This window comes from Heterodontus francisci, chromosome 14 (genome assembly GCF_036365525.1).
Source record: "Heterodontus francisci isolate sHetFra1 chromosome 14, sHetFra1.hap1, whole genome shotgun sequence".
Taxonomy (NCBI): Eukaryota; Metazoa; Chordata; class Chondrichthyes; order Heterodontiformes; family Heterodontidae; genus Heterodontus; species Heterodontus francisci.
The window spans coordinates 65,984,186-66,009,812 of record NC_090384.1 but is presented as its reverse complement, the minus strand read 5'-3'; the positions used below and the strand labels follow the sequence as shown (position 1 = coordinate 66,009,812).

Sequence of the window (25,627 nt, the reverse complement as noted above, 5' to 3'; positions counted from 1 at the left end):
CCTGGCTATTGAATCTCCTATCACTATCGCTCTTCCAGTCTTTCTTGTGCCCCTCCTGTGCAGCTGAGCCACCCATGGTGTCATGGCCTTTGCTCTAGCTGCACTCCCCAGATGAAGCATCACCTTCCTTCGTATTCAGAATTGAATACCTGTTGAAGAGTGAGATGCAGTCAGGAGTCTCCTGCACTACCTGCCTGTTTCTTTTTGACTGGTGCTCACCCATTCCCTCTCTCTTCAGTTTAGATGAAGCGATTTATATCTGTAAAGATCATTATTTCCTACTTCTAGACATCTTGTTTCTTGAAATATATATCTGGTAAATCTCTTCAATATCATGTGCTATTTATTAACACTAAAGTAAAAATAGGCAGTATCAGAATTATGAGATTTAGATATTCATGACATTTGTGGACATATTCATAAATATGATCATAATATGGTTCATGATGCCATTCAAACCACCTTTATGTGTTGCTCCCTTCTAATTTTTTTTGTAACATGCACTGGAATAGCTTACTTCATTGAGAGTTAAATAATGCAGAAATGCTTCAGTATGAATCATATGATACAAGCCTGGGTACTTTCTGTCAAGGATTGTGCTTTTTGGTTTTTGTATGAAAAAATGAGTAATGTGCTTATTTTTGCATTAAAAAATGAGCATATATTCCAAACAATCTCACACAGGACAGTCACATCTTGTGGTTCATACTCTGTTGATAAATCATTGTTGTGGTTTAGCATATCATGTTCACCCTTGAATATTTTGATGCCTTGTAACACACTCCAAGCTATGTGGTGCTCTGTGTTTAGCTCATCTTATGTGTCTTAGTCTATGCAAAGGACATACATGAAAAAACCTGGAAGGAAGAAAAATTCAGTATCCAGCTGTTGAATACTTCTGTTTATTTTAGGATAAAGATCCAATACCTACAGAGCATGAGAAAACAGTTATGGACATTGCAGCAGAGCAGCTGCGTTTATGGCCAACACTCCACAAAGAGAAACAGCAGGAGCTGGAGAAGGGAGAGGAAAACACTGTGTTTAGCCAAGCCATTCATTATGCCCAACTCATGGTCTACCTGTTAGTTCCGTTGGACACGAGCAAAAACAAACTACTGCGAAATGCTACAACAGGAGACTGGGAAAGTGGGAGCAATAGTTTTGTCACCAACAGGTTTGTATGACGTCATGTTAAATATTTGTATTTCATACTTTATTTTGTTCATACAATTCGTGATGTATGGTTTTATGCCAAAAAAAATTTGAGTGCTGAACAATGCTGAAGAATAGAATGCAGTTCGTATTTGTAATATGGTTTCATACTCTACATCTTGCTAACATTGTTTACATTCATATTAACGAAAACAGAAGATGCATGCACAGTATTTTGAAAACTCTGAGGAGTATTTACTGACCGAGAGTTAAATAAAAATCCTGGAAATTTGATTTCCTCTTTGGTTGCCTGAAGTAACCTGTGTTTAACTGTCACAGCCAAATCTCAGCTGCAGACTTTGGTGTGCTACAGGTCAGCTGTAGGTTCATAGAAAGTGGAAACACTTATGCTAATACAACACACGCAGTTAATTCTTGATCCTTTAAGCCCACATATAAAATACAAAGGCCTTTCAAATTTCATTTTTGACATAATGCATATTTTGAAAATCACATAGTCAATAGGCTTATATTTAACTTTAAGATACCTACCTACGTCGAAGTTATTTTAACAAAAGTAATGGCCTGGATTTTGTAGTCAGCAGCGAAGCAAGGGCACTCATCATTGATCTCGAAGGATGCATCGCTGAGAGATCTAGTGATCTCTGTGCCAAGAACTTTAACTGTATCGACGTGTAATTGATTGTAGCATTGCTGAATGCAGATTCCCAATGTCGAGTTACAGTGATGTCATCAAGCCGTCCAAGCAACAAATCACATTAAAGAATTCTCATAGACAGCCAGCCAGGAAATGCAAAACACTAATAATCAAATCACAGATAAAGATTGGGGCATACTCATGGGGTTATGGTGGAAGCTGAATTATCATGAACAAATAAAAAAAATTATTTTAAAAACCTCGTAATTAATCATAATGGAGACACTTAACAACATGTAATGTCAACCGTGGCTCACTTGGTAGCACTCTTACCTCTAAATCACAAGGTTGTAGATTCAAGTCCCAATCCAGGGCTTGAGCACAAAAATCAAGGCTGACATTCTAAGGGAGTACAGCACTGTCGGAGATGCTGTCTTTCAGATGTGACATTAAACTGAGGCCTTGTCTGCTCTCTCAGGTGGATGTAAAAGATCCTGTGACGCTATTTTGAAAAAGACCAGGGATGTTATTCCGTTGTGCTGGCCAATATTTATTCTTGAATCAACACCACAAAAACAGATTATCAGGTCATTATGACATTGCTGTTTGTAGGAGCTTGCTGTGTGCAAATTGGCTGCCACGTTTACAACAATGACTACATTTCAGAAGTACTTCATTGGCTGTAAAGCACTTTGAGATGTCCAGCAGTCATAAAATGTGCTATTTAAATGCAAGACTTTAATTCTTTAGAATTCTTAAGGCAATTCTTTAATCTTATAAAATGTAAAGTTATTTTTTCAGGGCTAGATCAATTGTTCAGCAGTAGTGATTACTCAGATCGCCATTAAAAACTCAGTTACACTTCATTGAACAAGGCTTAACTTTTTATGAGGTTTGTAACAGTGATCTGAGAGCAGAGAATGGGAAGTTCTTACCAGATCAATTGGTTTCGCTGATTGCCAACTCTGGGGGACAGTGGTGGGTCCATAGTGGTGGAGCTGTGAACGACACTGCAACTTCAAGATTTCAACATTAGTCTGCGCTTGCACCATATCCTGAAGTTATGGTCAGATTCAGAGGGTTAATGATGGTCGATGCTGACAGTACGCCAGCAAAAAACCAGCAAATTCCAGGCCAATATAGAGCATTACACACTAATAATCCCTAAACCTAAACTTGATAGTGCATCATTCTGTTCTAAATTTTTGATTGCTAATTCTCTGAGTTATAAATTAAGGTGGTTTAATTTAAAAGCTTACTTTGTCTCTCCTCTGCCACAGAAATTAAGTATTATGCCTGTTTGCACGTGGTTGCAGTTCTGAAATTCTGTAAATCAGTCAGTACAGATCAGAATTAATATTAGGTTTCATATTGCACTTGTTTTGAGATATAATCATGCTGTATTATATTTTGAACTCAGCCTTGCAGGTATTAAACTGCTGAAATGTTTCAGTTTGTCATCTTAACACTTTTAGATAATTAAAGCAGCATTTTAGCAAAAGGTTGGAATGACAGAGTTAACAGCCATCCAGAACTATGTTAAATGTCTCTGAGTTGTGTTGGATTGGATTGCACTCTGTTTCCCGAAGTTGAAAGGTGAAGTTGAAACTCACAGGGCAATCTTGTCCCCTACATCTCACCTTCCTGAATAAGGAAGAAATGCAGTTGTTTGCAAAGTATGCTTCCACTACATTGTACAACTTGTTTTTGTTGGCATGCAAACCATGACCAAATTAACTTGGAATGTTGTACATAATCTGTCTGAACGTGTTGAGTTTCTGAAGGTTAAAGGTTGGTCATGTCAACTTTTTCGGTCCAGTTACAACGCTGGTAGGGGAATTCATCACAGTTTGCTTCTGGAAGTATAGCCGTGGGGTTTACGAGTCATAAACAAATTCAAACAGTTGCTTTAGTTTGTTTCATTACCATTCAACTTTGCAGCATTCAAACACAAACTTATATATCCAATAATGAACAAATTGATCACATAAAGCAATTTCATAGCTTGACCATCAGTAGCCAATAAATGATAAATTGCTATCTTATTGTAGCATGCACACTTGCAATGGTCAAATAAGCTGTATGGAAATACGTTTATGTAAAGGGTGATGTAGCAACATTTGTTATTTCAACAATTGTTGAATAATTGCAAATGGAATTATGTCAAAAAATGGAAACCTTGAAACCAGCTGCATTTTCCAGTTTTTTAATGACAAGCATGGTAACCTTCTGCGAAAATGCATCTTCAAATTAGTAATTAGCAAATAAAGTCTTCAATTAAAATCTTTATAACAAAAAAAAGCTTTTCAGATTGGTGGTTTGTAATGCATCATCAAAGACTTATTGGTCTTTCTTTAGCAACACTAACTAGTGTACTTTCAGTTGGAATTGTTTTCATTGGAAACCTGAGAGGGAATGGTTACTCTGCCTTTGCATTATTTTCAAATACTCTCAGAATTCATTTATTCACTGCCATGCATGCTTAATACCTTCCTGGAGTGAAGAACTTTGATGGGGCTTTATTTTCACATTGTTTGACAGAGTCATTTACAGCACAGAAGGAGGCCATTCGGCCCATTGAGTCCATGCCAGCTCTCCATGGAGCTTTCCAGTCAGTCCTACATCCCTGCTTGATTCCCTTAGCCCTGCAAGTCTATTTCCCTCGAGTGGCCATTCAACTTCTTCTGGAAGTCATTGATTGCCTCCGCTTCCACCACCCTCGTGGACAGCGAGTTCCAGGTCATTACCACTCACTGTGTAAAAAAAAAAGTACTTCCTCATATTCCCCCTGCATCTGTTGCCCGAAACTTTCAATCTGTTTTCCCTAGTCCTTGTACCATTAGTTAATGGGAGCAACTTTTCCTTGTCTAACTTATCTAAGCCTGTCATAATCTTGTACACTTCTGTTAAATCTCCCCTCAATCTCATTTCTTCTAATGAGAACATACCCAGCTTTTTCAACTTAACCTTGTTACTAAACTCCTCCATCCCGGGAATCATTCTGGTAAATCTCTGCACCTTCTCAAGGACCCTCACATCCTTCTTGAAGTATGGCGACCAGAACTGGATGAAATACTCCAGTTGGGGCCTAACTAGAGCTTTATAAAGCTTCGACATAACTTCCCTGCTTTTGTATTCAATGCCTCTATTTATGAAGCCCAAGATCCCATATGTTTTACTAACCACTCTCTCAATATGATCTGCCACCTTCAAAGATCGATGCACATGCACCCCAGCTCCCTCTGTTCCTGCACACTCTTTAGAACTGTGCCATTCAGTATGTATTGCCTCTCCCTATTCCTGCTACCATATCACTTCACACTTCTCTTTCACCTGTCTGCCCACTCCGCTAGCCTATCTATGCCCTGTTACAGGCAGTTCATATCATCTTCACTGTTTGCCACAGCTCCAAGTTTGGTGTCATTGGCAAATTTTGAGATTTTACTCTGTATTCCAAGATCCAAGTCATTTATATATAGGAAAAGAAACCAGTGGTCCCAGCACTGACCCTTGGGGAACACCACTGTCTACCATCCTCCAGTCTGAAAAACAACCATTTTCTATGACTTGCTGTTTTCTGTCCTTAAGCTAATTTCTTTATCCAATTGGACACTGACCCTCTTATGAGCCTCAATTTATTTAACTAGCCTTTTATGTGGCACCTTATCAAACGCTTTCCTAAAATCCATATAAACAATATCCACCGCATTCCCTTCATCACAATTCCGAGGTGCAGAGGGATCTAGGTGTTCCAGTACAAGAGTCACAAAATGTTAGTATGCAGGTACAGCAGGTAATAAAGAAGGCTGATGGAATACTATCCTTTATTATGAGAGGAATTGAAAATAAAAGTAAGGATGTCATGCTTCATTTATGCAGGGCATTGGTGAGACATCTCGAATACTGTGTGCAGTTTTGGTCACCTTATTTAAGGAAGGATGTAAATGCGTTGGAGGCGGGACATTGAATATTTTGAAGGTGGAGGTAGATAGATTCTTGTTAGGTAAGGGACTCGAGGAGTATCGGGGGTAGATGGGAGTGCGGAATTCGAAACACAAACAGATCAGCCATGATCTTATTGAATGGCGGAGCAGGCTCAAGGGGTTGAATGGCCTACTTCTCCTAATTTGTATGTTTGTATGTAACTTTCTCTGTTACTTCACCAAAAATTTCAGTTAGATTAGTCAAACATGATCTACTGTTTACAAATCTGTGCTGGCTATCCTTAATCAACTCAACCTCTTTAAGTGTCTGTTGATATTTTCCCTGATTATTGTTTCTAAAACCTTACCCACCACTGTTGTTAAACTAATAGGCCTGTAGTTGCTAGGACTGTCCTTATACCCTTTCTTGAATAAGGGTGTCACATTTGTCACTTCCCAATCCTCTGGCACCTCCCCCATATCCAGGGAAGATTGGAAGATTATGGCGTGCCCTTCCGGTATCTCCATCCCCACTTCCTTCTACAAAATGGAATGCAAGCCATGTAACTTGTCTACCCTAAGCCAGCCTTTTTAGTACCTCACCCCTCTCAGTTTTTCTCCTATCCATTGCCTCTACTGTCTTTGCTTCTACTGATATTTTGTCATATTCCATTTCCTTAGTGAACACTGATACAAAGTACTCATTAAGTATGTTAGCCTTACACTGTGCCTCTAAGCATATATTACCCTCTTTGCCCCTGATAGGCCTTACTCCACCTCTTGAATACAATTTACATGCCAGTCGAAGATCTTTGGGTTCTCTTTAATGTTGATTGCCATTCTATTCTCATCATCTCTCTTTGCCAGCCTTATTTTCCTCTCCACCTCCCCTCTCAACTTATTGTATATAGCCTAGTTCGCACTTAATGAGTTCACCTGACATGCATCATATGCCCTCTTTTTTTTGTTCCATCATAATCTCTATCTCCCTTGTCATCCAAGAAGCCTCTACCTTTTGCCCTTGTTGGAATGTACCTAGCCTGTACCTGAAGCATCTCTCCCTTAAAGATAACCCATTGTAACAGATAACAGCTCTTCCTGTCAGTCTTTGGTTCCATTCTATGCTGGCTAGATCCCTTCTCATCACATTGAAATTAGCCCTCTTCCAATCTAGACATTCTACCTTTTGATGGCCCGCTTTGATTTTTTTTATTAAGTGGTCTGAGATTTTCTACTTAATGACGTGCAGGTGGTGATGTAAGAATACTACTTATTCTGCTGCCTGCTGGTAGAACAATACAAGCCACTTTTTAAAAAGATCTTTTGGTAAAGAAATTGTGCTACATGTGATTACACTGCAGAACTGAAAGAGAGATTCATATTTAAGTACCTAGATAGTGAGGCACAGATCTCCTCTGTAGCATCAGGGACACTGCGGAACAAAGTGCAGTGGGAGAGAACATCCATAGAAGATACCATTATAAATGACATTCTGCATCTTTTTTAGTGGGTGTCACTGGCATTCCAGCAGCCATGTAGAAATCTGTTACATTCAATTATCTATTCTCGGAATCGCAAGTGTGTGACTCCAGATGATATACAGGGGAAAATTACATTTCTTTGTTATAAGTTTTTAATTAAAATTTTAGTTTGTAAAATTGCTATAGTCTCTACATAGTTGATGAAGCTTATTCTGTTCTTTTTTTCAGCATTGCTGGCAGTGTCGCTGAGAGTTATGACACCGAAAGTGGCTTTGAGGATGCCGAGAACAATGATGTCGCCAACTCAGTAATTCGTTTTATTACCAGGTTTATTGACAAAGTCTGCACTGAGAGTGGAGTCACACAGGACCACATCAAGAATCTACACTGCATGATACCAGGTTAGAATATTAAGTGCCTCTATCAGCAGAAAGCTAGGAATTGGGGAGGAGGTGGGAAGATAATTTACTTCTTCCATCTGATTCTCAAAGGCAGATGTAGACAAGTTTCTACTTTCCATTTAGTTTTCAAATGTTTCATAGCTGGTTTTGAAGGATCATTCCCTTTATATCATTGTAAAGTACATATTTCTTAAATGCTTATTAAAATTGGATGTTTGGGGACTTGGTCATCAGCCTCATGTGGATCACATCAGATTAAGCCATTGTAGAAGACATGGAGACATCTATTACGGTCACTGATTTATTTTCTGAGTCACAGATTCGTGTGGGAAATTTGTGTGTAGGAGTGAGTTCATTGTAACTGCAATTAATACAGTGACCTACATCTAACCAAGCAACGTGCATAAGCTTAAGATGTGGTTTGTTCCTGCCTTTGTAAAAGGACATAAATCAGTGTAGAACCAGTGTAAGATTAAGATATCTATGACCGGTTCTGCACAACATGAATTGGCCAAATGGTTGGGCAGATTGTTATCACCAGTTTTGAGCAAGTTCTCCCATACACGGTGAAGGATTCCTTTAAGACCATACAGGACTTGCATATCGATAGTAATGCCTTGTCCATATGCTCATTTGACATTGCTAGCCTATTTACCAATGTACCACTTAAGGAGGCCGTAGATATTTGAGCTGCAGCACTATATCATGGCAATCTAGACCCACCATCATTGCGTGAATCAGTATTCATTGAACATAAGAACTCGGCAACTCGCACAGTTGAGTTCAGTTTTAACGACGCCATGTATTCCCAAATAGATGGTGTTGCCTTGGGATTCCCTCTAGGCCCAGCTCTCTCAAACATCTTTGTTGGGTTCCATGAGAAATGTGTCCTCGAGGGAATGACACCTAACCTCCTACCTCTTACATATTTCCGCTATGTAGATGATATGTTTGCTATTTTTGAATCTGCAGCTGCATGCAGTAATGTCATTGCACATCTTAATGGGCTCCATCCTGTGCTCAAATTCACGTTTGAAATGAAGCAGTCAAATGAGCTCCCTTTCCTTGAAGTGATAGTTGAGAAATTCGTTAAGGGGTTCTCTACCATGGTCTACCGCAAGCCTATCTTCACTGGTCAGTACACACATTGGGATTCTTACAGTTCCACACACTGTAAGATTGGCCTTATCGGCAACCTCGTAAATAGAGCCTGAGCTATTTGCTCATCATGCAAGCTTGATGCTGAAGGAGGGCGAATCGGAGGCATCCTGCATGGCAATGGCTACCCTGATCAAATCATTTCTTATGAACTGGCCGAAGGCCGTCATTTTCAGCCCTGAAGAGTGCCCAGTCTACCTCAGATAGGGTATTGTATCCCAAAAATTCGAGCAACAGGTGAAGCTAGCTGTTTCACACTGCTACTATGCAATAGCAACATGTGTGGTGTTCGCCACTAAAAGGATGCTGCCGTCACGCCAGAAAGGCGTTCTGCACATCACACAAATGAGTAGTGTGATATATGAATTTCAATGCCAGTGTGATGCTAGGTATATAAGCCGTACATCCCAAAGACTGGCGGACCGTATCAAACAGCATGTCCCTTCCGCTGTTCGCAATGGGCAAGTTACAGACCATACCCAACCAGCCCATGGCTGCAAAACGCAAAACACAGTGTCCAACATGCAATGTGATTCCGTGATTGGACATCATTTGCTAGATAATCCTCAGTGTGTTAAGAATTACGATGACAACTAATTTAAGATTATCAGTCGGGCTCGCAGTGTGGCGTATTTGAGCCTACTGGAAGCTACATATAATAATACACAGGGCCCTGTTCTTTGCAGGCAGAAAGAACATGTACACACATTGCGCCTGTTTTAGCTAAACAAAATAAGTGAGAGCCATTCGCTGGTTCATTTCTCAGGGCAATGCCTTGACCAATCAGAGTCAAGCTGCCTGGTTTAAGTTTCAAACAAAACTTGGCAGTTAACTGTCAGTCACCATAAACTGGTGCATTCTCCATGGCAACACCTCTACCAATCAGAGTCTATTTGCCATCCAATCAGCACTGTCTTCTCATATCATATAAATTTGTTGCTTCCCCTTACATTGGTAGTCTTGTGAATTGTCCTGATGAGTTCAAGACAAAAAGCTTCGATAAAATGTCTCTGTTTTCAGCAATACTCAAGTTCTGTGCTACCAAAAGACTATTAGTTCATCTATCTTGTTGTAGATGTTTCATGCATTCAGATATAGAACCTTTAATTTCATTTTTGCTTCTATTCCCTTCAGTGACCTTATTTGCTGATGTACAATTTCTGTTAAACTCTCCAATACTTCTTTGCTGATGTGATTTTCTTTAATTTACTCCCTTTTTTTAGCCACTAGGTTACTGGCTATTTCTGGTATGGAACTTGTGTCTTCCGCTGTGAAGACCGACACAAAATATTTAATCAATGTTTCTGCCATTTCCTCATTCCCCATGATAATTTCTCCTGTCTCTGCTTGAACATTGAGTTCAACGATTTTAGATCATAACCTCTGCCCCCATTTTGTTTTATGTTTCTTTGCTGGTTTGTTTATTTTCTCTCGTTTCTCTCATTTCCTCACTTTGCTTTCAGATGGCTGCTATTCAGGATTCTGTCATTCACACCTCCTCTAAACATATCTTTTGTTTCTTGTCCCATTACCACTCCCTTTGGCCTTGCACCATGAAACCTTTTGTCATTTAATCTCTCCTGTCTTCCACCCTATCACAGACCATCCTTTTTGTTCTTCTTCCCACCCTCCCCCCACCCCCCAACTTTCACTTGCATTCAACCTATTACATTTCTAACTTCAAGATCTTGATGAAAAGTGACAGACCAGAAACATTATCTCTGTTTCTCTCTCCATAGATGCTGCCAGACCTGCTAAATGCTTCCAGCATTTTCTGTTTTTATTTCTGATTTCCCCCATCAACAGTATTTTGCTTTTGTAAATTTTTGAAAACAATGAGTTCATCTTGTATATTTTCTCCACTTTTTTGCTATCACTTTCTGTTTAGATTAACATTCTGTTTAGATTAACATTTTCCATTCTAAATTTGCATTTAAGTAATGAACCTTTCTTGTTTCTGACAAAATGTGTTTTCTTGATAGAGACTTCCAATATAATATTTTTTGTAAACATGAATCTGATGCAATGAGGAGTTGCAATAAATCATATGGTTATCAGTCGTTCCAACCACCTTGCTTCATAGTATAAATTAAACTCCACACTAATCATATCTAAGTGGATTAAATTTACTTTTTGACGGCAAATAGCCCAGAAGCTGTTTAGATTAATTTTCTGCTATAAATTCAATTATCCCGAATACCTTGTGCATTTTGATGCTCCTCCCATCAATCCCTAAATGAGTTCATTTGTGTGTGTTATAATAAGGGCCACTGGCTCTGCAGCACCAAGTTTCCAGCTTCTATGCATTTATGAAGATTCCAAAACACTGGCATGAGGTATTAGTCATTGCCCTCCTTAAACATAGGAAACCATCAAATAATACCATTAGCTATTTCCCAATATCACTCCTCTCGATAACTCATAAGTTGATGGAAGGGGTTTACTGACCCTTCTCCTATCTACATGGCTATCGAGACTATCATGCCAAAAGAACAGGCTAGCTTCCGATTGGGATAAAGTTGCTGTGACCGGTTTCCGACATTTACGAGTTATTTTTTGAGGCCAGTACTTTAAATACTGGCAACTCCACCCCAACACCTCCAAAACTGTGCTGAAAGCTTTTCATCTTAACAGCAAAATTGCCAAGGAACCACTTTTTTTAAAATTCATTCATGAGAAATGTTGGAAATACTCAGCAGGTCTGGCAGCATCTGTGGAGAGAGAAAGAGTGTTAACGTTTCAGGTCTGCAATCCTTCATCAGAACTGGCAAAAGTTAGAAATGTAACAGTCTTTGAGCAAGTGAAAGGGGCGAGGGGAGAAGAAGAACAAGGAGGGAAGGACTGTGATCCGACAGAGTGGGGAGAGATTAAATGACAGATATCATGGAACAGAATGCAAATGGAGTGCTAAATATTTGTAGCGAAGGACAAAAGCACGAGTCCAGAGTAGTGCTGATGGCAGAATAATGAACAGATCTGTATGAAAGCAAAAACACGAAACATAAGTTTAAGACTAGCTTCTTAGTTTCTCTGTCTCCGACGCATCTGTTCTGATGATGCAACCTTCCACAGCATCACCCCTGATATGTCTTCCTTTTTCCTCAACTGAGGATTCCCCCCCATTGTGCTTGACAAGGCCCTCGACCATGTCTGACCCATTTCCCACACTTCTGCCCTCACCCCTTCCCTTCCCTCCCAGAACTGCGACAGAATTCCCCTTGTCCTCGCTTTTCACACCACCAGCCTCCACATGCAAAGGATCATCCTCCCCCATTTCCACCACCTTCAGCGTGATGCCACCATCAAGCAGATTTTCTCTTCCCCTCCCCTATCAGCATTCCAAAGGGACCGTGTTCCCTCCGTGACATGCCTGTCCACTCCTCCATCACCCCCAACACCTCTTCCCTTTCCCACGGCACCTTCCCATGCAACTGCAGGAGGCGTAAAACCTGCCCTTTTACCTCCTCTCTCAGCACCATACAAGGCCCCAAACACTCCTTCCAGGTAAAGCAGCGATTTACTTGTACTTCTTTCAATTTAGTATACTGTACTCACTGCTCACAGTGACTGCACTGTCTTCTACATTGGGGAGACCAAATGCAGATTGGGTGACTGCTTTGCAGAACACCTCCGCTCGATCCGCAAGCATGATCCCGAGCTTCGGGTTGCTTGCCATTTTAATACTCCACCTTGTTCCCATGCCCACATTTCTGTCCTTGGCCTGCTGCAGTGTTCCAATGAACATCAACGCAAGCTCGAGGAACAGCACCTCATTTTCCGATTAGGCACCCTGCAGCCTTATGGGCTCAATATTGAGTTCAATAATTTCAGACCATGAGCCCCATAATTTTTATATTTTTTATTATTTATGGTTTAAACCATGTGCTAGTCTTAAACTTATTTTTCATGTTTTTGCTTTCGTACAGATCTGTTCATTATTCTGCCATTAGCACTCACTGTGGACTCGTTCTTTGTCTTTCGCTACAACTATTTAGCACTCCATTTGCATGGAGTTCCATGACATCTGTCATTTAATCTCTCCCCACTCTGTCGGATCACAGTCCTTCCTCCTTGTTTTTCTTCCCCCTCCCCCCTTTCACTTTCTCAAAGACTGTTACATTTCTAATTTTTGCCAGTTCTGATGAAGGGTTGCAGACCTGAAACGTTAACTCTCTTTCTCTCTCCATAGATGCTGCCAGACCTGCTGAGTATTTCTGGCACTTTCTGTTCTCACTTCAGAGTTCCAACATCCGCAGTATTTTGCTCTTATCATAATATTGAGTTTAGCATAGTTATGGAAAGGGAACATTCAAGAGTAAAAGTGCTAAACTGGATGAGGGCTAATTCCATTGAGTTAAAAAGGGATCTTGCCCAGGTGGATTACAATTAGACATTGGTGGGCAAAACAGCAGTTGAACAATGGAAGGCCTTCTTGGAGGAAATGGTTCTGGTAGAGAGTAAACAAATCATCATGAGGGTCAAAGGAAGGGCATCCAAAGCTATAGATCCTTGAGGTTAAAATGAGATAGAAAAAGGAAGCTTGTGATAAATGTAGGGTTCATAATGCAGTAGAGAACCAAGCTGAATACAGAAAATATAGAGGAGATCTAGAAAAGGGATTAAGAAGGGCAAAGAATGAGTGAGAATAGATTAACGACTAACATAAAAGGGAACCCCGAAGTCTTTTATAAACAGATAAATCGGAAAATGGTAGTGAAAGGAAGACTGGGGACATAAAAGGAGATCTTTTGTCGAGACAAAAGGTATGACTGAGATACTAAATGAATTCTTCACTTTTGTCTCCACCAGGGAAGAGGCCGTTGGCAGTATCGCAGTAAAGGAGGAGGTAGTAGTGATATTGGATAGGACAAAAATTAATAAAGAAGAGCTACTCAGTAGAAAAGTCACCAAGTCCAAATCAGGTCACTAAGGGAAGTAGGGGTGGAAATTGCGGAGGCTCTGGCCACAACCTTCCAGTCCTCCTGAGATATGGAGCGGTGCCAGAGGACTGGAGCATTGCAAATGTTGCACACTTGTTCAAAAATGGGCAGAGGGATAAACCCGGCAACTACAGGCCATTCAGCCCAATATTGGTGGTGGGGAAACTTAAAGACAATAATCTGGTACAAAGTTAATTGGAAGTGAAAATGATGGGCTAATAAATGAAAGTCAGCATGGATTTGTTGAAGGAAAAAGGTTTTTGACTAACTTGATTGAGTTCTTTGATAAAGTAGCAGAGAGGGTTGATGAAGCAAGTGCAGTTGATGTGTATATGGACTTTCAAAAGGCATTTGATAAAGTACCACGTAATAGTCTTGTTAATAAAATTAAAACTCACTGGATTAAAGGGAAAGTGGCAGCATGCATACAAAATTGGCTAAGGGACAAAAAGCAGAGCATAGTGGTGATTTTTTTTTCAGATTGGAGGGAAGTATACTGTGGTGTTCCCCAGGGGTTGGTATTAGGACCAGTGTTCTTTTTGATGCATATTAAACCTGGACTTGGGTGTACAGGATATAATTTCAAAGTTGCAGGTGGCATGAAACTCAAATATGGTAAACATTAAGGAGGATAGTAACAGACTTCAGAAGTGGACTGGTGAAATGGGCAGACACATGGCACGTGAAATTTAATGCAAAAAAGTGTAAAGTAATCTATTTTGATAGGAAGATTGAGGAGAAGCAGTATAACCCAAATGGTACAATTTAAATAGGGGTGTAGGAACAGAGAGACCTGGGAAGAAATGTACAGAAATCTTTGCGAGTGGCTGGTTAAGGCTGGGAAGGCTGTTTTTTCAAAAACAAAAAGCATACGGGGTCCTTAGCTTTATTAATAGACGCAGTGTACAAAAGAAGGGGAGTTAGTCTAAACTTTTATAAAGCATTGCTTAGGCCTGATCTGGAGTATTATGTTCAATTCTGGGCACTACACTTTAGGAAGGATGTCAAAGCCCTAGATAGGGTGCAAAAGAGAATGGTACCAGAGATCGAGAGACTTCAGCTGCGTGGGGAAATAGGAGAAGCTAGGATTGTTTTCTTTGGAACAGACAAGGTTAAGTATGGATTTGATAGAGGTGTTCAAAATCATGAACAGTTTTCATAGAGTAAAGGAGTATTCTATGGCAAAAGGTCGGTAACCAGAGGACACAGATTTAAAGTGATTGGCGAAAAAAACCGGAGGTGACGTGAGGAAACATTTTTTTTTTACATTACAATTTTGTTATGATCTGGAATGCACTGCCTGAAGGGGTGGAGGAAGCAGATTCAATAGTAATGTTGAAAAGGGAATTGGATAAATATTTGAAGAGGAAAAAATATTACAGAGCTGTGGGGAAAAGAGCAGGGAAGTGTGACTAATTGGATAGCTCTACCAAAGAGCCGGCAAGGCACGATGGGCCGAATAGCCTCATTCTGTGCTGACTGCTACTGTGATACTATTACTTCTTAGTGATTGCTGCAAGGAACATCACATCACTTAAATTTCTTTCATTTAACACTGTGAACCTTTGACACCAGAGCCTCAACTTCTCCCCCACCTACAAAATAAAGGAACAATCTTTCAATCCAATACCAATCCTAGAACATGACAACATACCAGTCCCTTTTGCCCTACATTGCTATGCCAGTAATCATCATGCAGTTGAACATGTTAGCACCAAATAACTGTAGCCTTTCCAGTATGACTAATCTCCATGAATAACAAAGCAAGACCTAAGTGCACATTCTATTTTATTACTTAAAATCAAAATGAATACAAGCCAGTCTAAACTAGCCCAACACTCTGTTTTCCCTGTGGCTAAATGTGCCTTCCTTTTACCTATTCTATTGCTTCTTCCAGATGCAATCTAAGGTCCAGTATTGCAAGAGGTTGTTGGCTACTCATGTTCTACAAAAGAGCTGAGGTGTCCTCTTCTCGAGGCAGCTTGGTCCTGGTATGGAGCTCCTGCTGGCTGCGTTTCGGAGGCTTGTTCCTGGGCAGCTGGAGGTCGCCTTCTGTGTTCCACTGGCATGGTGCTTTGTGGGGAAATGCCAGAGACCTGGGATGTGCTACAAACTGAGAAACAGCAGTATCAAACCGGTCGACTCCACCAGCACCATTCCATTGGGCTCTGGATCTCTGTCCCCACTGATTAGGGGGAATGGCTAATCTGATGGTAGCTCAGGTCATTAAACCTTTTCTAGTACTGGTCTGTAGTCAGCACCAAGACTGTACTTCCACCCGTGTAACATTGTTCAAATCCGACCTTCCCTTAGCTCATCTGCTGCTGAAACCCTCCTACATGCCTTTTGTTACCTCTAGACTTGACTATTTCAATGCTATCCTGGCCAGCTTCCTTTCTTCCATTCTACATAAACATGTACTCGTCCACAACTCTGCTCACCGTACCTTAACTCTCTCCAAATCTTATTCACCCATCATCCCTGTGCATGCTGATCTTCACTGGCACCCCCCTGTCCGACAATGCCTCAATTTTAAAATCTTCATCCTTGTTTTCAAATCCCTCAATGGTCTCGGCCCTTCCTTTATGTGTAGCCTCCTCCAACCCTACAAACCTTTGAGATCTCTGCTGCTTCAATCCTGGCCTCTTGCTCAACCCTAATTTTAATCATTCCACCCCTTGTCGCTAAATTCTGGAATTCCCTCCATAAAATTTTCAACCTCTCTACCTTTCTCGTCGCTTTGAAGATGTTCCTAAAAACCTACCTCTTTGATCAAGTTTTTGGTCATCTTTCCTGATTTCTCCTTCTATGTCTCGATGTCAAAAATGCCAAAAATGTTTTTGTTAAGTGTTTTAAGTATGTTTTACCTCGTTTAATGCACTATATAAATGTAAGTTGTTGGGGTGAGAGAATTGTCACTCATTGGCATGGCACAAATGACCTATTTGGTGCGTTTCCTGTCACTGACACCCAAGACTTTGTCTCTCCAGTGTTCCTCCTTATCTAACAGACTTTGCAGCTCAGATTCAGTGTAATGATACTAGCCTCCTTCATCTTCTTTGTGTCTGTGATGTGCCTGCCTGCTTTTTTTGCCCTCCTCTGCCAGGTTCTCTTGTATTAGATTTTCTTGTTCAAGTGGCACAAAAAAAGTCAGACATGTAGTCAAGCTAGCTTAAATAAAAGCAAAATACTGCGGATGCTGGAAATCTGAAACAAAAACAAGAAATGCTGGATTCACTCAGCAGGTCTGGCAGCATCTGTGGAAAGAGAAGCAGAGTTAACGTTTCGGGTCAGTGACCCTTCTTCGAAACCCTTTGGAGTTCCGAAGAAGGGTCACTGACCCGAAACGTTAACTCTGCTTCTCTTTCCACAGATGCTGCCAGACCTGCTGAGTGAATCCAGCATTTCTTGTTTTTGTAGTCAAGCTAGCTGACAGTCAACTGACTAAGGCATGCCCTGTTCTTTATTTGCTTGCTGCTGAAATCCTCATCCTGAATTAACTTGCATAGTGTGTTGGCTTTTGCTACAAAGGGATTAGAGTATAAGAGTAAAGAAGTCGTATTACAATTATGCAAGGCATTGATGAGGCCACATCTGGAGTAGTGTGTGTAGGCGTGGTCTCCTTACCTAAGGAAGGACATACTTGCCCCAGAGGGAGTACAATGACGGTTCACTAGGCTGGTTCCAGGGATGAGGGGATTGTCCTATGAAAGAGATTGAGTAGACTAGGCCTATAATTCCCTGTAGTTTAGAAGAATGAATGGTGATCTAATTGAAACATGTAACATTCTTAAGGGGCTTCACAAAATAGAGAAGATGTTTCCTCTGGCTGGGGAATCTAGAACTGGGGATCACAGTTTCAGAATAAGGGGTTGGCCATTTAGGATTGAGATGAGAAATTCCTTCATTCAAAGGGTTGTGAATCTTTGGAACTTCCAGCCCCAGAGAGCTGTGGATGCTCAGTCGAATATATTCAAGACAAAGGTCGCTAGGTTTTTGCGTATTAAGGGATATGGGAATAGTGTGGGAAGGTGGAGTTGAGGTAGAAAATTAGCCATGATCTTCCTGAATGGCAGAGGAGGCTTGAAGGGCTAAATGGTCTACTTAGAAACATAGAAAAATAGGAGAAGGATTGGGCCATTTGGCCCTTCGAGCCTGCACCGCCATTCAATACGATCATGGCTGATAATCCATACTCAGTACCCTGTTCCCGCTTTCTCCCCATATCCCTTGATCCCTTTAGCCCTAAGAACTATATCTAACTCTTTCTTGAATATATTTAATGATTTGGCCTCAACTGCTTTCTGTGGTAGAGAATTCCACAGGTTCTGGGTGAAGAAACCCCTCCTCATCTCAGTCCTAAATGGCTTACCCCTTATCCTTAGACTGTGATCCCTGGTCCTGGACTCCCCCGCCATCGGAAATATCCTTCCTGCATCTAGTCTGTCCAGTCCTGTTAGAATTTTGTGGGTTTCTATGAGATCTCCTCTCATTCTTCTAAACTCTAGCGAATACAAGCCTAATGGACCCAATTTCTCTTCATATGTCAGTCATTCAGCTCCTGTTTCTTATGTTCTTTTTAAAGTCTGCAATCTAATTTCCATATATTCCAGCAGATTACTTCTACTTTAAGCTCATTTTATGTCCGTCGTTACTTCAGTCAATATGCAGATGACTTAGAAAGTTCTAGTGTAAGTACCTTTCTAGGACATGAGTGGGAGCAATTTATTTCCTTTTGGCATAAAAGCAGTGCAACTCGCTGTGAAATTTCTAGACTGTCATTTGCTTCATTCTCAGAATTACGTGTCAAGATGGAGTTAATGATAATGATGCCGTCTTTCAGCCATGTTGTTTATGGCAGCAACGGACAGTTAACATGTAGTAATTTTGATGGATAACTTAATTAAAGAGGAAACGCATGTCTATGGAAGTCATGATTTGACTGCGTGAAGCAGTGGTTTGACCAAAAGATTTTGATCTGTTGACTTAGAGCCCACAACTGAAAAAAGACAGCAGAACCTCATTTGGATCTGTGTAGCTATTGCTTCCAGTCATCTTCAATGGAACAGATTAACTGATGAATATTGGTAAATTTCCTAAGAAAATATTGTAGGAGTGGAATAGATTTTACTCTTTTCACTATGCATTCTCATCTTTCAATTCACAAACCATTTTAAATCTATGGTTGGTGTTTGTTTTATATATAACACAGAGTTCACTCTCACATCTTTGCTGTTTTCATGTGGTTTCTCTTGTTCTTTCTGCTGTTTCTGGTTAGGTTATTTGCTTCTTTGACTTCTGAATTATGTGAATGGCTATGATACATCTTCTAAATGTCAGTAGAGAAGCAAAAACTGACAGGATCACTTGAAACCAGCAGAAATGTAGGACCTGGTCAGACAATTATACTGCGGCACTTAAGAAAAAGTTGAAAGATTTATTCCTCAGACTATTCCTGAAGAGGAAATGTGGCAGCTAGAGCAACAATAAGAGAGGCCCTGAAATGGGGAAAGTAGGGACAAAAATAGTTTTATTTTTCTGTTCTCCTATCATTCATTTTATTGCTATTATTTGGGAAATAGTCTGCACCAGGTCAGGAATGCAGCAGGTAGGTAGTGCTAAGTTTTCCCCAGGAAATTACACAAATTCGCAGTGATCAGGTTTTAATGTCAGATTGTAGTGACACTTCAAACAGGCTCCATGCAATTCTACTGTACTAACCACCATAGTTTTCATAAATCTTTTGCAATAGCAACAATCTAGATTTCAAAGCATATAAAAATGATCAGTTAGTCCAGAAGAAAAGAGCTCTGCAGGAGCTATGTTTTAGAATGTGTTTTGTTATAATTTCATAATTAATTTTCAAAAATAGCAAATGCGTTAATAGTTTTAGTTGTACAAGTGCTTCAACTGACCAAGGGATTTATTATTTATTTAAGGAATTGTGGCAATGCATATTGAGACACTTGAGGCTGTTCATCGGGAAAGCAGGAGGCTTCCACCAATACAGAAGGTAAATACAAATACTCCTTTCAGATAGCATGTTATTATCCCTACACTGCTTACTTGGAAGGAGCGTAAACCAAAAAATAAGTTTACCAAAAGTAACTCTGGATACAGCTTAGTTTATGCTGTAGTAATAATGGAAGATTTCCTTTCTTTGGCTATCTGGATCATGGACTTTTGTTTTCCTTCTCTACTTCCTATTAGATTTTAATTTTGTTCTCCTTATTTCACTAGCTCCTTTATTTTTGTTTCTTTCATAATTACAGTAGTTTTATTTTGTCCTTGTGCTTAAACTTCCTTATTCTTTGCTTTCTTCTTTCCTTTCAGATTGGTGCAAGTAAATAGGGCCCGAGGGTAATCTGCACTTTTCATTAATCGCTACAGCACCAAATGGTCTGTTGGACTGCAAAAGAATATCTTCTGCTGGTCATGGTCCAAATATCAGGGTACCAGACCAGTGGAATTTTTGATTTGTTGCTGTAGGCTATATTAAATCCACTTTTTTATGATCAAATCTTTCTTACCTGTGAACTGTTTCAATCTAAAATTATTTATTGCAATTTCAAATATATTAAAGTAATTCTGTGACATGAATCCTATTTAAAATTACATTTTTTAACCTAAAATCAAATCAGTGGTTGAGCATGCTCTTTTTTATGCCTTCATACACCAACAATTGGTAAATATTATATTAGAAAAGTGACCAAATACTGCTTTAAATTGCAGTTTTGTGGGCCTGTTGAAAATTAGTTCTCTCTTTGCTCAGGTATCAATGATGCAGTGTCCCAAAAATTGCCATTGGATATCTTTACCACATTTTAAAAGTAATTCATATTATAATATTGGCTGAATGAACTGCTAATTACGCTAGTAATGTTGCAACCTAATGATTTGAATTGTTATTTGGTGGATATCTGGGAAAATCTGATGAAATCAGATACTTGCAAAACTATTTTTGGTTTTATGACACAATAGCATAACTCACATCAAAGTAACGCATTGCATCACCTTAGGGCTCATCTGTTTCTTCTACCAACAAAAAAGCTTTTCCAGACATTTTTTTAAAAATATGTCTTTAAGGTAGCTATTTTGGCATTGAAAAATTGAGTTTAATACGGCTCCATTGTATTCATAGTCTCATGTATAACCACAGTATAGCACCTTTCTTCAAAATAAATGCAATTAAAATGGTAGCATACTTTTCCCTTTTAAACAAAAATTGGAGGACTTATTAAAATTCAATAATGGGGCAGTACCCACTAGCATATGTAACGCTGCTTTGTTGTGGAGTATTATGAGCCTATGCCTAACCTGGCAAAGACTAGAAAGCCAAGCTGTAGCCTGAAATTGTGCGGAAAAGCTTTGATGAGTGAGTGGCAGAAAAATAGTGGACATTGCAATGCAAAAATCAAGGCAACTGAAATTAAAAATGAACATGAAGAAAGACAAAAGAAAAGCTCAGCTCAGATCTATAACCTCAATGCAAGAGATAGTCCTGATTTTTTTTTTCGAACGTGCTTTAACATTTCAGTAAATAAGGCAACATGGGAGAGAATCTGAGCAGAAAAGCATTCTGGAGGATTGGACTCCTTATTAGGTGTCTTGAGTTTAAATTACATTCTCAACTGTCATCCATATTCAGGTTTTCCTAAGAAGGATGAATTACAGCAGTGCAGGCCAGGTAGAGAGAAGAGAAACAAGTTAATGAGTGGTCTGGTACCTTGGTACTGTTATTCCACTTTAAAACTGTTTTAAAGGGAAAGTAGTTTGCCATTTTAAAGAAGTTTTTTAAAGGAGAGATGACATGGCTTCTTGCAATAGAGTATCCATTTGAGTTGCTAATACAGCCTGCTGCCTTAAGATAGCGGAGTTGGGATTTGCTATGCAAAAAAGAAAGTTGTGCAGAATATCCATAACTGAGGAAGCACATTATGAATCAGAGGAACATAGGAGCAGGAGTAGGCCATTCAGCCCATAGAGCCTGCTCTGCCATTCAATACGATCATGGCTGATCATCCACTTCAATGCCTTTTTCCCACACTATTCCCATATCCATATTATCTCAGGTACTTGCATGTGTTTCAAAAAACTGATACTTGATATTAAAATTCTGTCCTCAAAAATGGCAAGACTTGGAAACTGATGCAGAAGCTCAAATTAATCTGTTATGTTGACTGGAATATATAACAATTATGGTCAATGAGTACTTTATTTTATTCCCCTTACTTCTAACATGAACTGTACAAAAGACACAGAAGTTGTTTCCCTGAAATTTACAAGGATTAAAATTCAGCTGGAATGTGAATTAACTGTTAAAGCCAGTGTAAATAAAATTTTAGCGCCTGAAAGAGAGCCAACATAGCATGGAAGAAAAAATGCTGACTGAGGTCAGAAATTGAAAACTAAAAGAGAGTTGATAAAGTATGGAATTAGGATTGTGGAAAGTGAAGCTAAAGCTGCTAGATCTATTAAGAGGTGGAAATATTTAGTAAGTAGCTGTGAAGAAAGAAGTTAGAGCAATTTAAAGTGGCTTTGTAGTGAGATTAACCTATATGCAACAGGATGTGGCTAAACCAGTAAGGACCACTAATTCAATAATGGTAGGAGATAACCAAATGATGGAAATAGCTAATGATGTTCAAAATGGATATCAAAGACTGGAGAGAAATGGCTGAGAAAATGAAAGTCCAAGGATATGACTACAGAGAAGCAGATCAGTTCAGAAAGACTAGTCTGAATATTGCGCTATACAAGAACAACAAGAGAACTTAAAAATACAGCAGTAAAGTCGGAGCTTTGCTGCAATCCTATCTGGGGCTGTTCAGTAGAACTCTGGCTATTTGGAAGCCTAAAACTTATCTATGACTGAAGAAGGTTACCTACAACATTTGACCAGAGCCAGAGCAGCAGCTAGTCCATGGAATATTAATGGAACAAACAACAGCTTCCCTGTAAACATCATACACGCAAGGGAGATTGACATAGTATTTCAATTTCGTGTAGCCCAAATACTAGTCCACAATCCAAATCCCATGCCATTAAGTGGAAACTTTTTCTCACTTTTAGGAGACTGATTGTTTTCCTCCAAAACAGTAGTGGGAGTTCACTGGATCCAGATGCAATTTTGGATGAGTTACTAGACATTACTTGGCATGTTCCAGTTCGTGGGCTGCTAGGAACTTGCAAACTTACCAAGAATGCAGTTACGGAGCAGAAAGTGTTGGAAAACTTGTAAGACTACATGGTCAGTTTGGAGGCAGCTGCAACAGCCTGGTGGAATTTTCCCAGGGCCCAATTCTTTACAGAAAGGCCAATATAATGGTTGTGTATTTTGCAAATCTATTGTAAACGGAACTAAACAAACTAGAATCATCAAGATTTTGAGAAATTAATCATGTTGCAGAAACTATCACATTTGAAGAACTTGTTGCCTCAGTTGCATACCAAAACAATTATGCATGAAATCTTAATAGTGACAGAAATGCTTCTCAGCTAGTGAAATGGAGCTCCCTTTTTATCTTTATGTGTATATCATATCTGTTGGACCTGATGGACGAGAGTTACTGAGTCTTCAGTTAACACAATTTGTAGTAAAGTTAACATAAAAGCCATTGAATGGATCCTAAGAACTTTCAATTGGCCTGTATTTTAAAAGACTTTAGGGAACATGTTTACAAGTCACTTCAATTAACACTGCAGATCTAAAAAAAACTTCTATTGAGTTTGGTGCAACGTTAATAAAGTGGTGAAATCATCAGAAATGGTACGTGTGAACATTATGGAATATGTTATGGAAATATTAATGTTTCAAACTGATATCCTAAATGTGGTGGAATTTATACATCAGAAGGTCCTGGCAACTGTCGGCTATAAAAGATTAGCCAAAGTGATCTTCATCCACAAGAACCCTGCATACTACCATTTAGATCATGGATGACGGCTAATTCCAAACTGTTGCAACAGATCTATGCAAAGTTCTCAGGAGTGACTTAAAAAATTACCAGTGCTTAATTACGTATATGTGGTAAATAGAAGCGTATGATCATTCATATGTTGGTGGGAAGGGGAATCTTAACTAGGACAAATCTATTTCAACCGAGCAACAAATTACTATGTATATGTACCTACTAAAATTAATCTCTACTGTATAACTAGCCTGCAAGATTGAATGTTGCAAATTCAACCTAGTCCTGCAATGCAATGGAAGAATTAAACCTAAACAGACAGAGTGGTTTAATTATAATGAGAGACACTTCATAGGCAGATGAGATTAGATCACAGGACTAATAAATGCTGATCCAAAGTTAGTCCTAGTTTCATTCGAATCACAAATATCTAGATAGTTAGAGCAAGATATTTTTGTAGATCTGCTGATGCAGTCACTCTTCAGCCTCGTTATGCAACTGTTGAAGGTATCAACGTAAAACTTAGAGAACTAAGTTATGCTGCTAAATTTTATGAGTAGTCCCTAGAAAATACACAACCAATTGAAAATGAAATATCTCCAAGACTTCAGCTGTCCGAATGGAAAAGAAGTAGTACAGTTACATACTCACTCAGCCCCACTTTCAAAACAAGGCATTTATTAAAAATCTAAAACTGAATAAAGGTCTTGCATTGAACTGTATCCCAGATCACAGATGTAAAATAGCAGTGAAGTGTTGAAAAGCCGTGCTTTCTGTGTGAGGGGAAAGGCTGGAAATGCAAAGTTGTATATGGTTTTGCAGAAAGCCTGATGAAAGAAGAAAGGATGAATACTCTCGATCAATAACAAAAATGAGATTTATATGGAAAAAATTAATCTGTAATTACAAATCAAAAGTAAAAGATGGAGCAGAATGTGGCGGAAAAAGATAGAAGTAATAAAACAAGCACTCAAATGAAAAGAAAAGGTGAAAGAGAGTAGAGTTCCATTAAAAAAAAAAAGCAAAAATGAAAAATTAAATGAAATGAGATAAACTTGGGTTTTATTTTTAAGAACAAAATTTAAACATTAATTTGAGCAAGGAAGTGAAATAGTGGTGAAATGGTTGCTTGGATCAACAGATTTAATCCTACATGTAATTGTGAAGAAAACTAAATTTTTTTTAAAGTTTCTGTGAAAACCTAAAGACTCAGGTCACTAGTTGCTAACTGGGCTGGACATTGACCTAAAAAGGAAGCCTGAAATACCAAGAATTGCTCACCAGCTACTACTTGGACCATAAAGCATTTCCACCTGGGTAACCTGACCAGGTTGTGTAGAAGTCTGTACGGTACACTGTGGCAGAATTGGCGAATCAACCTGGTGCTGAGGACCTATAGCCAAGGAGTGCTGAGTAGGTACTGCTACAATTCGTATCAAACTTCTTGCTTAAAAGGGTGAACATTTCCTATATTTACTAAGGGAAGCATATCTCTGTTGTTGGTTCATTATACTGTACAATTTTCCTGGTAAAAGTTGTGTATTAATGTTTATCATCAAATTGGTGCTTTGATTATAAATGTAGTTTTCTTGAGCTACAGAAAACTCTTTAATTGTAACCAAATGTATTAAACAAAAATACATTACTAACCAGAAGCAAATATTTCTTTGTGATCCTGTGTAAATCAACAAAAAGGATATGGTCTCTTGAAGTATGTTATTTATATACTTGTTGCAGTTTATTTTTCCAATACTTTTATAGCCCAAGATTCTGCGGCCAGCTTTATTACCTGGTGAAGAGTTTGTTGGTGAGGGATTGCGTGTTATTCTGGACCCAGATGGTCGAGAGGAGGCATCAGGAGGAACACTCGGTGGACCACACATTCTGCCTGCAGAGGGGGCCTTATTTCTAACCACATACAGAATTATTTTCAAGGGCACACCACATGATCCCTTGGGTAGGATTTTTTAAAAATACTTTACAGTTATAACATTAAGAATTAA

The 25,627-nt window shown here is 39.3% G+C and overlaps 1 protein-coding gene across 2 annotated transcripts in view; it reads left to right on the top strand.

Moving 5' to 3' along the window:
• The window catches only part of sbf2 (SET binding factor 2), a 743,327-nt gene that overhangs the window by 590,211 nt on the left and 127,489 nt on the right, over positions 1 to 25,627 (top strand). For both annotated transcript variants that reach the window (XM_068046388.1, XM_068046387.1), the window contains exons 19-22: positions 912 to 1,174; positions 7,443 to 7,615; positions 19,653 to 19,726; positions 25,386 to 25,581. In XM_068046388.1, the coding sequence (XP_067902489.1) occupies positions 912 to 1,174; positions 7,443 to 7,615; positions 19,653 to 19,726; positions 25,386 to 25,581 (706 nt within the window). The remainder of the gene's footprint in view (positions 1 to 911; positions 1,175 to 7,442; positions 7,616 to 19,652; positions 19,727 to 25,385; positions 25,582 to 25,627) is intronic.